At 43.6% G+C, this 15,051-nt stretch overlaps 1 protein-coding gene and 3 non-coding genes across 7 annotated transcripts; 1 reads left to right on the top strand and 3 right to left on the bottom strand.

Annotated features, from left to right (window-relative positions):
* The first annotated feature begins 3,216 nt into the window (after positions 1-3,216).
* RNASE12 (ribonuclease A family member 12 (inactive)) lies at positions 3,217-5,737 on the top strand. Of its 4 annotated transcripts, none has more exons than XM_061588802.1 (3): positions 3,217-3,323; positions 4,080-4,181; positions 4,975-5,737. In XM_061588802.1, exon 3 carries the CDS (start codon positions 4,991-4,993, stop codon positions 5,450-5,452), a length of 462 nt encoding a protein of 153 aa, XP_061444786.1. In that variant the 5' UTR covers positions 3,217-3,323; positions 4,080-4,181; positions 4,975-4,990; the 3' UTR covers positions 5,453-5,737. The 4 variants fall into 4 exon arrangements, with proteins under 4 accessions (XP_061444786.1, XP_061444785.1, XP_061444784.1 ...); XM_061588801.1 differs by having other exon boundaries at positions 3,218-3,323; positions 4,895-5,737; XM_061588800.1 differs by lacking the exon at positions 4,080-4,181 and having other exon boundaries at positions 3,221-3,323; positions 4,895-5,737.
* Positions 5,738-6,039: 302 nt separating this feature from the next.
* Positions 6,040-6,111, bottom strand: TRNAP-AGG (transfer RNA proline (anticodon AGG)). The gene has a single exon. It is a non-coding gene; the product is annotated as a tRNA-Pro (tRNA).
* A 1,511-nt stretch (positions 6,112-7,622) lies between these two features.
* On the bottom strand, positions 7,623-7,695 carry TRNAT-UGU (transfer RNA threonine (anticodon UGU)). Its single transcript has one exon. It is a non-coding gene; the product is annotated as a tRNA-Thr (tRNA).
* Positions 7,696-8,416: 721 nt separating this feature from the next.
* TRNAP-UGG (transfer RNA proline (anticodon UGG)) lies at positions 8,417-8,488 on the bottom strand. The gene has a single exon. It is a non-coding gene; the product is annotated as a tRNA-Pro (tRNA).
* Between the last annotated feature and the right edge of the window lie 6,563 nt (positions 8,489-15,051).

Here is a 15,051-nt window from a genome sequence, read left to right as displayed (position 1 = left end):
TAATCGACATGAAGACATATAAAACGTAACAACAATTTCTATTTAAACTACAGTAATTATTTCTAAATTTGTGTCTATACCTATAAATTACCAGAGTCAAATTTTATGCAAATTGGTATCTTCTTTTTTTGGTGAATCTGGTCCACTGCTCAGAACCCCAGGTGGTCTCTTGTTTTCAGAGAGGGCTCACTCAAAGAGACGGGTTGCCCCCTTTCATTGCAGGACATCACGGTTTGTTTTGCTTTACATACAATGCGTTCTCTCCTGTCTTCTTTTCCATTAGCAGCCATCACACGTGGTGCGTCCACCAGGGAAAGATTGCAGAAGCCTGCCAATCACAAAGGTGAAAATGGGATGAATTAACGTGTGCACTTCAGACAAGGAAGGGATCAGTGGTAGTTTGAGATTCCTGGGAAACAAACCTGGCTGACGAGAGCATGCTTAAGCGATAGCTCCCTCTGCTGGCACGCACAGAAATCACTATCCCACCTTTCCTCCAAGAAGCTCAAGGTGGTGTACTTGGTTCTCCTCCCTCTCCATTTTATCTTCACAACCCTGTGAAGTAGGTTAGGCTGAGAGGTAGAGGCTGGCCCAAGGTCAGCCAGCAACCTTCATGGCTGAGTGGGGACATGAACCCTGGTCTCCTGGGACCAACACTCTAACCATTACACTATACTAGCTCTATGGTCCTGCCCCCATTCCCCGGTGGGGCAAATAGCAACTTTGGAGAGACATTTACTCTAGGGAAACTGTACAGATGTGAAAGAGTTAAACCTCCTGTGTGCTCTTGTACATTGTCTGTCCAAAACACACACACACTCTCTCTCATGCATAGGTACATACACCCACACATGTACAGGTTCCCTTTAATTTGGGAGTCTGCTGTGACCGGCAAATTTGCTGACAACAAAATGTGCATCTGGGTCCCAGACATCCCATTTCATCCCCTCCCCTTTCAGTTTACACACACAGACTCATACAGAGAGAGAGAGAGAGACCTCACTAGGTACTGGAGAGTACCAACACCACCCCTTAGGAGTTTTATTTTCCAGAATATTTTTGGTACTTCTGCAAATCTCCAGATTTCCACAAGCTTCTCTTTCGTGCATTTTAGTTACATAAAGGAAATTATCTGTACTCAGAACCTGAAGATTGGAAACAGACAGAGAGAATGATCACTGTCACTAACTGTAACTATGGCAAGAATCCACAATTAATAACAGCCTTAAGAGGTGATCTAAACAGGGTGGAAATAGCCCGGGGGGGTTAGCCCCCACTTTTTGTAACACTATGCCTCTGCCCCTGTTTCTACAAGGGGTGGGGTAGTGATATGCACATGATCCATTTAAAGTATTCTTATACCACTTCAACAGTCATGGCTTTCCCCAAAGAATCCTGGGAACTGTAGTTGCTAAATATCTCCTAACAACTCTCACCACCCTTTACAAACTACAGTTCCCAGGATTTTTGGGGGAAAGCCATGACTGTTAAAGTGGAATAAGGGTGCTTTAAAGGTGTGGTGTGAATGAGAGAGGAAAAACTGAGTTTTGTCAACTTGTGCCATGTTATATTTAAAGCATATTTGTTACATTTAAAGCATATTTAAACCACATGGCTTCCCCCCCCCCAAGAATCCTGGGAACTGTAGTTTGTTAAGGGTGTGGGGAATTGTAGCTCAGTGAGAGATAAAGTACAGTTCCCAGGGTTCTTTACGGGGAACCCATGACAGCCTAAGTGCTTTAAATGTATGGTGTGGGCGTGACCTCAGTCTGCTGCAACAAAAAGTCTTAAGGGCATCTTAAAGAATAACAAATTCATTATGGAATAAACTTTTTGTCGACTTCATTGGGTGTTTTTGCACACCCACCCACAGGCATCTGATTGGCCACTGTGGGAAGCAGAAGGCCAACCTCAATGGCCTATTGGTCAGTGGTGGTGGCTGGTGTCCATTAGGACTGGTAGGGCAGAAGGCAGAGGAGCCACCAGTTAGTGGCGCCAAAGCCAATAAGAGTTAGCCAACTAAGGCAGAGGTGCATTTGCACATTTAAAGCACCTGAGATCCACCAAAGCATCCTGAGAACCGTAGGTTGTTAAGGGTGCTGGGAATTAGAACTCTGCAAAGGGAAAATGACTGTTCCCATGATTCTTTGGGGGAAGTTGTGTGCTTTAAATGTATGGTGTGTGCACAGCAGTTCTAGTTCTGTCATCCTGCATGAGCAAATGCACTTTCATTAAGGCTCCATCCCCCATTATTACAGCAAAGCAGTGTAATTTCTACACCACTGGTCTTTTATGGGTCAGTCAGTTAGGACCCACTAGTGGGTCCCAACTTGACCTAAGGTACATTGCAAAAAAGGCACTACCACCATACGAATATACAGTTTTATCCTACTCAGAGTAGACCCATTGATTTAATATGTATGCTTTTAGTGTTTCTATTGTTATTTTATTGTATTGTATTGTATTGTATTTACTTTGTGCTGTGCACCGCCCAGAGAGCCTTTGGCTTTGGGCGGTATAAAAATTGAATAAAATAAATAAAATAAATAATAACCCAAATTGACCCAATGACTGCCTGAGATCTGTGAATCTGATCTGAGAAGGACAAACATTAGATATAACCCATATTGTTAGTGAGCCTCAAACACATGTTTGGTCTCATGATGGGTCCCAGGTCTAAAAAGGTTGAAGATTACTGTTCTAGACTAGAGGGCTGTGTGTCTTCTCCTATACTAACTAGAGAGAAGACTACAGTGAAGTCCTGTGCACGCTTCCTCAGAAGTAAGTGGGGCTTACTCTCTAGTCATTGTGTTTGGGACTGTGTAGCCTATGAAACTTTGATAGCCAAAGGGTACCTCACCTGTCAACAGAGGTGATGCTGGAGCAGGAGTGACATCATCAAAGATCCACAGGAAATGATTACAGTAATTTTCAAACCACTTTGGAAGGAAAAATCCTTAGGCTCTTTCTTATGGAAACACCTGAATTAGATCTAGCCACACTTCAGGCATATTTGGGCAAATTTCTCTCCCATTTCCCCAACAAAACCACCATACATACACAGTTTTAGAAAGCCTCACTTTAGCTTTCATTTAATAAAAAAGGTTTCTAGTCCTCATGCTGACAGAGATACCTGGCAAAGTGAGGAAGGCTCCAGTGACTTCTTATTGCTGGGTGTCACTGCTTGGAACCATTCTTGGTATTTCCGGTTGGTCTGACTGCTGATTTGCGAGTCATAACTCACTTCCTGCCCTTTGCACTATGAGCTTCCTCGTCATATCCAGCAATGGTGTCAGACGAGAGAGGAGCATCTTGACACACAGGTAGGCACTGAGAACTTACTGGGTTAAAATGTATATTTGTAATGCTGAGTTTCTTGTATTCTGTGAGCAAATTATAATAGGGAAGAGTAGGATGGGATGTGAATTCCCCACCTTTAGAAAAGAGGGGAAATGATTAACTTAAAACATACATTTTAGAGAGTCTGGTCATACCAAATTCACTTACTTCCTTACAGAAAGGTTTAAGAAACTCTTACTGGCTCCTTAGTTTTCTCTGCTTAACAATATATTCAAACCAGGGTGCATTTCCAGTTGTTGTTTTTGTTAGTGCCTTCAAGTCGATTACGACTTATGGCGACCCTATGAATCAGTGACCTCCAATAGCATCTGTTGTGAACCACCCTGTTCAGATCCTGTAAATTCAGGGCTGTGGCTTCCTTTATGGAATCAATCCATCTCTTGTTTAGCCTTCCTCTTTTGCAACTCCCTTCTGTTTTTCCCAGCATTATTGTCTTTTCTAGTGAATCGTGTCTTCTCATTATGTGTCCAAAGTATGATAACCTCAGTTTCATTATTTTAGCTTCAAGTGATAGTTCTGATTTAATTTGTTCCAACACCCAATTATTTGTCTTTTTCGCAGTCCATGGTTTGCCCAAAGTTCTCCTCCAACACCAATCATCCCAGGTTAGAGTTGTGTCAAAGGCTAAGATAGATACATTTCAGACAGGCTACAAATGTAGGTTTGTTTGTTCATCCCTGTGTTACTGAAGAGATCATCTGTGGATTTTTCCTTGAAAGCGTCCTTGATTCCATGTCAGGCTGAGCCCTCGGTATAAAAACTGATACGGGCAGATTCCTTGGCAGAGGCAACTTAGCCCAGTTCTTCGGCAGGACTCTCAGGTAAGGCTGGGACTTTAATCAGGTCTATGACTAAAGCAGTACAAGAGTCCTGTGAATACTGGCAACTTATGACTTGGCCACAACATGTACCAAAGCTTCAGCCTCACCTGGAGAATTTGACCAAGGAAATCGGGAATGTCCCCACTCCTTATCCTACAGAAAGAGCTGACATTATGCCCATCACAAGGGTTAAAAGGATGGAGGATAAGACTATAAAATTGTTCTAGCAGTTAAATTGTTGAGAATCGAGGGGAGTTTAAAACCATTTATCATACAACACTTTGGGAGCTTTATGGAGAGATAAAACTATATTAACAAAAATTATATACGTAGTTCTGGGCAAATCCCCCCCACAACCTTCTGAAACACTTCATGACACAACGTAGCAGGCGGTGATTGTAATTTGTTTAAAATTGTTGTGTCCCACGTTGGGACCTTAAGGTGGGTAATAAATCAAATTAATAAATAATGATAATAATGATGACATTGCAAATTTCCATCAAAAACAACCAATGATGTGGTATTATTATATTTCCCACCCACCCCCCAGTGGGGAGAAGCCTCTGTTTTGATTTATTTTATTTTGGTTCAAGTGCTACGGCCTGGGGCAGATTTCTGGGTACATTGTTAAAGTTCAGGAAATTGTCTGTTATTTAGCTTGTGAGTTTATTTTTACTGTCTTTGGGGGCACCATTTTGTTTTTCCCACATCAGGCACCAAGCATCTTGAGACCACCTCCATCCCTACTCTAATTCACTTCCATCCATTAATTTCTCTTTGTCACTCGATCAAGACCAACAGAGACAGCAATGGAGGAGAAAGGTCCACATCCAGGGCTAACCAGGGTGCTTCTCTTCCTGGTGGCCTGGTTGGCCGTGGCCAGTGCAGAAAGTTACCAGAAGTTCCTGAGGCAGCACGTTGACTACCCAACGACTGAGACCCCTGACCCCCAGCGTTACTGCAACCTCATGATGAGGCGCCGCGACATGGCGACCTCCACGCACTGCAAGCACCTCAACACTTTCGTCCATGTGGACACCTCCCAGATCCAGGCCGTGTGCGGCCAAGCCGGAGAACCCACCACAGGCGACCTCCGGGAAAGTGATGCCAGCTTCCCCCTCACAGTGTGTGCCCTTCAGAGGGGTTCTTGGGCCCCTGACTGCAATTACAAGGGGAAAAATAGCACTGAAAGGATCATCATTGCTTGTGAAGGTGGCTACCCAGTCCACTTGGAGACAGAAGTCCCAAATTACGCAGGGCTGGAGCTGTGACATGCGGGGCCCATGAAAGCAATCCTGATATATATCTTTCTCCCATTTCCCTCGTGCTGTTTCTTCTATTAACTAAGAATAAAATCTCACTTTAATTTACATTTTCCATCTTTATCATCAAAGTAAAAAATAAGCTACACTGAACATAGCCTTGCCTCCATTTTTTTCTCTTTCTCATTTCCCTCCTACCATTCCATCTCTTATACTAAGATTAAGAAGATCTCATTTTAGTCCAGGTGTTCCCCTTTTATCTTTAAAATAAAATAAACTGAATTTAATATTGTTCCCTTTCTTTAGAGAAGAGTTGGTTTATTTGCTGTTTTCAATTTTTGGGAGGTAGTTGAATGATTGATGACTGGAAGCTGAGTTTTGGGAGATAAACTGGTATAAGGACATGCAAAAGTAAACTATGAGATGTTTTCCCCACACGTGGAACTTGGCAAACTGTTGATTGAATACACCCTTCATAGCTTCCTGCATTTTTCTGTGTCTTTAGTGTAAAGCTAAGTTTCCCACGCGAAGATCTGACACACACTGCTGATGAAAAAGCCTTCGTATCATGTTTTCTTCTTGAATTTCCAAAAGTAGGGCTCGTCCGGGATTTGAACCCGGGACCTCTCGCACCCTAAGCGAGAATCATACCCCTAGACCAACGAGCCATGCTTGTGAAGTATTCTCAAAGTCTGCCTTTGTGCTTTGGAGCCGCCTAGTGGTAACAGTAGGATGGTTTTTCCCGCTCTGCAAATTTGTCTCCAGCTCTTAAATTCCCCCCCCCCCAAACAAAAAGTATCTCAAAAGCAGCTACTGGCAGTTCAAACTTCCTTCTGCTCCGTGATTCTCTTAAAGAGAGAGAGAGAGGTTGAAAGAGTCCAAACCTATATTCACAGAGCAAGGTTAAATTATTAAGAACGGACATTCAGTCAGATACTCTCTTCCAAGCATGTAATTATTTGGGATGGGCCGGCGGGCACATAAGAACAGTGCAAGGTTGAAGCCCCTGACTTTGGTAAACTGCTTCCTAGAAATTCAGAGCTTAAACACCGGAATGTCGCTTTGAATCACAGTAGGATTATTTTTTAAAAAGAAAGAGAGGGAGTTTCTCTGAGCATGTCCAGAATGCCTCCCCTCCCCTCCCCCACAGCCGGGATAGGGAGGCGTCTGCCCCAGCACCTGTTCCTTTTCGGATTTTAATAGTTTAACAGGGCAAATCTATGTAGCAATGCCCATTTTCAAAGAAGTCCTATTAAGGTCAAGAGGATTTGCTCCCAGGTGACTGCATGCGGATCTACAATATCACTAAGGCTCAGTAGCACAGTGGCAAATTCAGAAGTGCACGGTCCCTTTATGATAGTCACAGCCATGCCATGCCCTATTTTTTTGCTGCTGGTTGAGAATGAGATCCTTGTTAATTCCTTGTCCCACACCTACAGATGTCTCTAGGAGCCAAAAAGCATTGAGGGGGAGAGTGTTAGCTTCTGGAAAGAGTCTTCTCAGTGGCTGACTCACTTCCTTTCACTTTGATTGGCTCCAATCAGCAGGAAAGGACAAGGAAGCATGTTAGAAGACTCTTCTCAGTGGCTAACACACTCCCTTTTCATGCTGATGGCTTGTAGGAGGCTGGAGACATTGGGACCCTGCTCCCAAAAAGTATGGGGTCTAAGACCCCCCAGGACCCTGGACGACTACACCATTGCTAAGACTTTCTGTTGAAAATCATCCTTACCTCTTTGTAGAACACGAAGAGGCTTTGCACTAGCACTAAATTTTGAACGCAGTGAACCTTACTTCTGAGTAGATAAATTGTTCTCCTGGAATGATCTTATTTCCTCCTCTTCCACAACACAGGGTTATTGAGTCCTCTGTCTGATTTTAGTTCTCCATGTCTAATTTTCCTCTCCATCTCAAAAGAAAAGAAAAGAAAATGTGCAAGGGGGACAGAGATCTGAATCGTGAAAAAGCAAAAACCCAGATTTGCAATTCGGCTGCTTGTCCCAGGAGGGTTCTTGAATCTTCTTAAAGACTTGGTGATTAGCACCAATTTTCCCAGATACAAGTCATTGCGTCATTCAAAAGTACGCTGCCGATGGTAAGCACGAATCTAGCGGCAACACACGTTCGTGTCAAAGGGAGAGGAACTTTCAGAAAGTTGTCGCGGCTGCGAACATAACAAAGGCCCCAGCGAGATTTGAACTCGCGACCCCTGGTTTACAAGACCAGTGCTCTAACCCCTGAGCTATGGAGCCTTATACGTAAACAAATCCTCATTCAAGACATTCTCTAGACAGATTGAGATCAGCCGGTTTGAGTTCTACTAAAAAGCTGCCTTCGGAACCAAGATGACGTTCTTCCAAGTCCTTGTGGGGTGATTATCTATTACTATCCTGATAGGTCCCGCGGCGCACAACTGTTCCCGGGGCGGTTAACAAGGCGGGGTTTAAAAACAATACCAAATAAATTCATTAAAACATACAAGACAAACAGCAGCAGAAAAAAATGTAGCAGTAAGAAAGAGCGAATGAAAACAAATAAGTAAAAACAAAAACACACCAGAAAATCCATCACGTGTATATTGATTAATTGGTACAGTTATATAAACGCCTGCCTAAAAAGCGCGTTTTTCTATACCTGTGCGGTTCCAGTATTTGCAGCGCCATCCTATGTACGTTTACTCGTTCAATAGAGCTTACTCACTACGGCTGCAATCCCATACATGTCTACTCAGAAGTAAGCTCCATTGAGTTCAATGGGACTTATTCCCAGGTAAGTGTGTATAAGATTGCAGCCTAAGTATGTGCGTTTAAAACGGCAGTCTTAATTTATTTTTTCTTTTAAAAACACTTTGTTTTCCCTACTTCTCATAGCAGGGGGCAAAATACAGTTCTGTTTATTTCAACAGCCATTGTTTGATTGATTTTATCCCAAACAACATTTTAGAGTCATGTATTAGTGAGGAGGGAAAAAATCGGGCTCGTCCGGGATTTGAACCCGGGACCTCTCGCACCCAAAGCGAGAATCATACCCCTAGACCAACGAGCCAGCTGAACGAAGTTTTGTGCAACCTATATTTGAAGTTGGAAAACTGGTCGTGTTCCGCATGTTCGTTGCTGCGCCTTTGAGGATTGAGTTTCGGTGCCCCCTACTGGCGGGAATTTGGAGCCCTCTCCAGAACAGCGGGCAGAAGTAAACATTGCGCTTCAACGAGGCTAAACAACGTTTGAAGTGCTTTATTGGCTGTCTCTGCAAATCGGCCATGTCATGAGAATTAAAATGTTTGCTGTATAAAGTTTGGTACAGCTGTCGAGAGTGGGGAAGTGCGTTTTCTCAGCGAAATAAGAAGTAGATACTTTAATGCCAAGTAAAGACTGCCCCAACAACAATTGAACTTGTGATTTCCGAAATCAAGCCCATTCTTCAATAAATCTGTAAAAGCAAGGAGCATTGGCATAGGGGTGGTCTTGCTTTTACAAAAAAAATATCCTCCACTCCTGTACAATGCAGGGGGGAAAGTAAAAATTCAAGGCATGGTGCATGAAAGGCAACCAAGCAATTATGATGTTTAACCCTATTCCTCTTCCCCCACGCACACAAATGAGCATGGCTGGCTTTTTGATTTGGTGTATATGCTGTCTGTCACAGTCTGTTTCCTCCTATTGAACGTAGGGATGCTGTCTACTGAATCAGACCATTAGTCCATCAAGCTCTGTATTGTCACTGACTGGCAGCAGCTTGTCTAGGGTTTCTATTCAGGTAGGGGACATTCCCAGCCCTTCCTGGAGACGCCAGGAATTGAACCTGGGATCTTCTGCATGCAAGGCAGATGCTGTACCACTGCACTATGGGGTAAGTTGAACTGAAATTTCTATAGATACCAAATATTTATTATTATTGTTATTATTATTATTATTATTATTATCATCCATATGCAAGAAGCCAGTGTGTTGGACTACGACCTGGGAGACCATGGTTCGAATCCCCACACAGCTATGAAACTCACTGGGTGACTTTGGGCCAGTCACTGCCTCCCAGCTTCAGAGGAAGGCAATGGTAAACCCCCTCTGAATACCGCTTACCATGGAAACCCTATTCATAGGGTCACCATAAGTTGGAATTGACTTGAAGGCAGTCCATATTCCATTATCCATATATTCTCCATGCTAGTAGATGACAAATGTGGCTTTTAGTGTCCTCAGCCAGACATTACCTTCACAATCTGTGATCTGACACAGTTCCCTATACGAGCAGCAGCAGAGTTGACTTAAGAGTATAAGAAGAGCCCTTCTAGATTAGGCCAAAGGCCCATCTAGGCCAGCATCCTGTTTTCAGTGGCTAACCAGACGGGCAGCTCGCAAGCAAGGCGTGAGCGCAACCACACACTCCCCACTTGTGATTCCCAGCAACTGGTATTCAAAGGGATACTGCCCCTGACAGTGAAGGTAGAACATAGCCATTATGGTTCCTAGTAGCCATTGATAGCCTTATCTTGATACCCTTATCCTCCATGAATTTGTCTAATCCTCTTTTAAAGCCATCCATTTTGGTGGCCAGCCACCTCCATCTTCTAGAGCAGCGATTCCCAACATGGGCGGTAGTGCCCCCCTGGGGGGCGTTACAGCCTTTCAGGGGGGTGTTGGCGTGACTACAAACAGTAGGGGGGGTGTTTGGGTTCATTCAGGGAGCGTTGACATTTGGCAGTCTGATGCGACAGTTGAAGCATTTAAGTTTAATTTTATTTAATACACAAATCATTAATTTTTAAACTGTTTTGTCCCCATTTAATAGTCTCAATTCATGGAAATAACACTATAAATATTGTGTGCTCTTTAGTAAAGAAATTCTGAGTAGCGGCCAGTGTCATATCAAGGAATGGGGATATTAGCCACGCCCCGGCACTAGGTAATGCTCCGATGCTGTCTTGAGGGATGTTGGAACCAATCACGAGAGAGTGTTTGATAAGCTGGGTGTACTGGTGGAGGGCACATTCTTCCAACGGATGAGTGCCATGTGCAAATGGGTGACGCAGATAGTTATTCGCTGGTTTTCTTCAGGAATGGGACACGCTCGCTACCCGTTGTTTCTGTGACGTTTAAATGAACTTGTTTAACGAAACAATGGTGGTAAACTGAATGAGTTTGTTGTTAAGTAACACAGTGTATTCTATTGGTTTATACTGTGTGGACTTAATTAGTTTTTGCTTATGTTTTTAGGATTTGTGAAATAAGAAACAACTATATCTGCAATTTGTTTCTTGCGTGTATTTTATGGATTTGTGCATTACTCATATTTTAAGGGAAAAATAGGAAGCACTGGCATATACATATGAGGGGGCGTTGGGCACAAAAGATTTTGCAAAGGGGCGTTGGGTCAAAAAAAGGTTGGGTAATGCTGTTCTAGAGGGAAGGCCTACATCCAAGTTTCTAATGAGTACCCATGGCTTCATTGGGGCTGGTGCTCAGTCCCGCCTGGGACTTCATTAAAAAGTCAGGAACATAAACCCTAAGCCAGGGTGGGCAGGATTCAGGCTTGTCAGATCTACTGTGTTTTTTACTAGAACCCCAAGATCTACCAACCACAACCAGGGGCAAAATACATAGAAACAGGCTGCTCCGGAGCACAATCTGAGCCTATGAGCTTGTTTTCTGTATCAGAACTAAACTGAGTATGCAGCCCTTTGACACAAAAGTCCACTCCTGGTTAGCTTTCAATTTCAGAAGCCTAATTTAGGTGGGGAAAGGTCCTTTAATTGTTGTTGCTATTGCTAAGCAGTTGGGAGTCAGAACCCCTTGCCAATACTACAGGTCACCCAGAGATCTAGAATTGTGCCTCTGGGAATGTGCAGAGTGCAATTCATCACAGGTGTCACACCTGTTCCAATATACAATCTTGGGGAGTATGTCTGTTTGTGGGTAGACCAAGAGAAACCCCCAAACCTCCAGTTCTCCCTCCCTCACCCCAGAGTTGACCAAATGCATAAGGACTCCAGATATTATAATGAAAAGGCATGCAAAGGTAGTGGTATCATGTCCATGCACTCATACCTTATGTGTGTTCAGCATAATCTGTGAAAGATCTGCATGCGCAAAGCTTATATATTTAACTAGGAACCCTTGAATAGACACTTGCATGGGCTCATTCTGTGCCTATGCCGAATACATAGAAGGTTATCAGCCACCAGCGGGCATGATCTGATCCACACGTCCCCATTTCTTCAGCATAACCTTTTAAGAGTCCTAAAGAACTATGGTAAGATTTGAAGGAATTCGTGAGTACTAATTGTACTTGTGTCCTGCTTGTGGGCTTCCCGTAGGCATATCTGGTTGACCACTGTGAGAACAGAATGCTGGTTCAGATGGGCCTTTGCTCTCACCCAGCAGGGCTCTTCTTATGTTCTTATACAGGAGAAGAAGAATAGAGCTTGACATACTTCTTGAGATCCCTTTAATGGCCCAGGCAAAGTTGTCAAGTACCTCTTGTTATGGAAACTACGGATGATATGTTTCCATGGGAACTCATTGTTGATCTTCCTTAAAACTTCTGAATGGGGCAAAAGCAGGCTATTTTTGCTCCCCACCCCCCAGCCAAAGTTAATGTAATTTAGGTCTTTGTGAAGGAAACAAAGGAAGCAGGCTGCAGAAAGTGGAGGAAGAAAAGCCACCAGTAACCTCCTTTGAAAGGGAATCAAATCTTACTAAGTGCTGGTGCAGCCCTGGAACTTCTCACAGGTTGGCCACCATGAGAACAGGATGCTGGACTAGATAAGCCTTTGGTCTGATCCAAAAGGGTTCTTCTTCCATTGTGATATCCTCAGTCTAGACCAGCCTGTGTCAGCTGGTGACTTCCAGATGGTTTGGACTACAATCCCCACCAATGTGAAATACCTAGACGGCACCAGGTTGACGAAAGCTGGTCTAGGGAATTTGTTCCATTACCAAATGGCTGTTACCATTGAAAAGGTTCTCCTACTATTCAGCTGACAACTCCCCTCCTATAACGCAGTAGGAACCTTAGATCTAGGCCTGTCCTCTGGTAGACCAGATAACAAGTATTTGTCCTCTTGTCTGAGGCAGCCTTTAGTTATTTGAAGAGTGGTATTGTGTTGCCTCCTCTCCCCACCCACGCCAACCTCAATCTTCTCTTCTTTAGGTTGAAGTTTCTTCACCCTTTCATTTTATTTATTTGTTTGTTTGTTATTTGTATGCCACCTGTCCTCCAAAAACCCTCAAGGTGGCATACAAAGATGGTTCTCCCCCTCCTGATTTCATCCTCAAAGCAACAAGGTAGGTTCGGTTGAGAGCCAGTGACTGGCCCAAGGTCACCCAAAGATCTTCATGGCTAAGTGGGGGGGGGGTGAACTCTGTCTCCCAGGTCCCAGTCCAACACTGTAACCACTACATCACACTGACTGTTTCATCATCATAGGACTTGTATTCCATACCCTGACCTTCATTGTCCTCTGTGTTTGTTCCTTTGGTTAAAGATACACTCAGAAAATAAATACAATTTCCTACTAGAGGCTATCAATGGTTCAAACAAAATTTCAAGCTGAGATCTTATTTAGGGTCAACATTTTGTTTTGGAGAAGATGTGTTATTATTTGATGCTGTTCGGTGGATTATGTTTTTGTATTTCTATCGCTAAGCCTTAGTACAGGTGTGGGGGGGCTTTTGGCCCTACAGAAGTTGCTGAACTACAACTCCCATCAGGCCCAGCAAGCATGGCCAATAGCCAGGGATTATGGGAGTTGTAGTTCAGCTAACATCTGGAAGGCCAAAGGCTTTAGTATGGCTGATTGGTAGATTGTTAACTTTAATCTTTTAGTGTACCTATTAACATGAGATGTTTTGATTAGCCCATTCTTATTTGTATGAGTATTTATAATGGGGATGAGGCGCTTCTGGTCCTCCAGATGAGGTTGGACTCCAACTCCCATCAGCCCCTGCTAGCATGGACAATATGGTCAGGGATGATGGAGTTGTAGTGCAACAACATCTGGAGGGCCACAGTTCCTCACACAAGATTTACGTTCTGTTATGTCTTATAACTGTTAATGAATGTTACGTCTTACAGTTGTTAACGGATCATCTTGAAATGACACTATTTTTCATTATGTAAACTTTTTCTGATGTAGTTACCAGCTTTGATCATAGTTTACCATGGAAAAGCAGCAGACAAAGAAATGGAGGGTGGTGATGAAATGCTGCTCTGAGTGCTAGTGGCCATAGGTCTCCTCTCCTGATCTACATTTTGTTTTTTTCCTTGTAATTGTTGGTAAATCATCTTGAAATGATACTGTTTTTCATTATGTAAACTTTTTCTGACATTGAGCTGCTTCATGCACCTGACTATGAGAAAATGGCACACAAATAAACAGATGTGATGAAATGTACTGCTGTGCTGCTGCTGAGCAGTGCCTTAGTGTTCATTCGTGGAGATGATGTGTCTGCTCCCCAGTTTGAGTTTTAACTTCTAAGGAGCCTGATTTTGTTGTTATGTGCCTTCAAGTCCATTTCGACTTATGGCAACCCTATGAATCAGTGACCTCCAAGAGCATCTGTCATGAACCGCCCTGTTCAGATCTTGTAAGTTCAGGTCTGTGGCTTCCTTTATGGAATCAATCCATCTCTTGTTTGGCCTTCCTCTTTTTCTACTCACTTCTGTTTTTCCCAGCATTATTGTCTTTTCTAGTGAATCATGTCATCTCATTATGATAAGGACCCTAAAGAATGAGAGCCCTAGCAGCTCACACTAAAAACATTTTTATGAGACCATCCATAAAGGAACAAAATGAGGAATAGTGATGTACAAGGGAGTTCACAGTGACTAGGGAATCAGGAGGACTGTCCCTGATAACTACGAAGAGTTTGGATATATGGGCCATGATTCAGCTGTTAAGTTGCCCCATAGCTTACAAGCTACCCATTTGGTATTGAAGCATTAAAGAAGGGAAGCAAACCACAGGCCAGGGACCTGATTTCTGCCCCTACATCCCCCCTCCCCAATTAAACCTGACTTCCTATGGATCCTCAAAAATTTGGCAGTGGCATCTACGCCATGCATTTAAAGGCACACAGCTTCCCCCAAAGAATCTCGGGCGCTGTAGTTAAGGGTGCTGGAAATTGTAGTTCTGTGGAGGGTAAAATTGCAATTCCCAGGATTGACTGGGGAAAGCCATGTGCTTTAAATGTGCATTAACTCTGCTTTAAATGTATGGTGTGGGAGCAAGACTTCCTGAGTTGGGAGCAAGGATTCCTTAGTTGGTCAGGGATCAGTGTAATTCGGCTCAGGTCTTCATTAAATAAAGTAGAGGCAGGGGGAGGGAGGAGAGGATCTGGGGGAAATTGTTTTCCATCATGGAAAATTGTCCTGAGACAATCACCTGGAACGATGGGTTCAAATCCCACCCATCTCTAGATTCTTGTGTGTGCGTGCATGTGTACAACAGTGTGGAGTGGACACTTAGGAACACAGGATTTGCACTGAGTCTCACTAGCTCTGTACTGTCTACACTGATTGGCAGCAGCTCTCCAGGATTTCCCTCTCCCAGGACCACCTGGAGATGCTGGGCACTGAATCTGGGACCTTCTGCATGCAAAGCAGATGCT

Source organism: Rhineura floridana, chromosome 11, assembly GCF_030035675.1.
Source record: "Rhineura floridana isolate rRhiFlo1 chromosome 11, rRhiFlo1.hap2, whole genome shotgun sequence".
Classification (NCBI taxonomy): Eukaryota; Metazoa; Chordata; class Lepidosauria; order Squamata; family Rhineuridae; genus Rhineura; species Rhineura floridana.
Note: the sequence above shows the minus strand (reverse complement) of the source record. Positions and strands in the feature narration are given on the sequence as shown.

Excerpts from the sequence above, each read along its gene's own strand:
- RNASE12 (XM_061588798.1), top strand. The coding sequence starts at position 3,262 with ATGAGCTTCCTCGTCATATCCAGCAATGGTGTCAGACGAGAGAGGAGC. Across the intron at positions 3,324-4,974 it reads AGGAGCATCTTGACACACAG|ACCAACAGAGACAGCAATGG; the intron begins GTAGGCACTGAG and ends CACTCGATCAAG.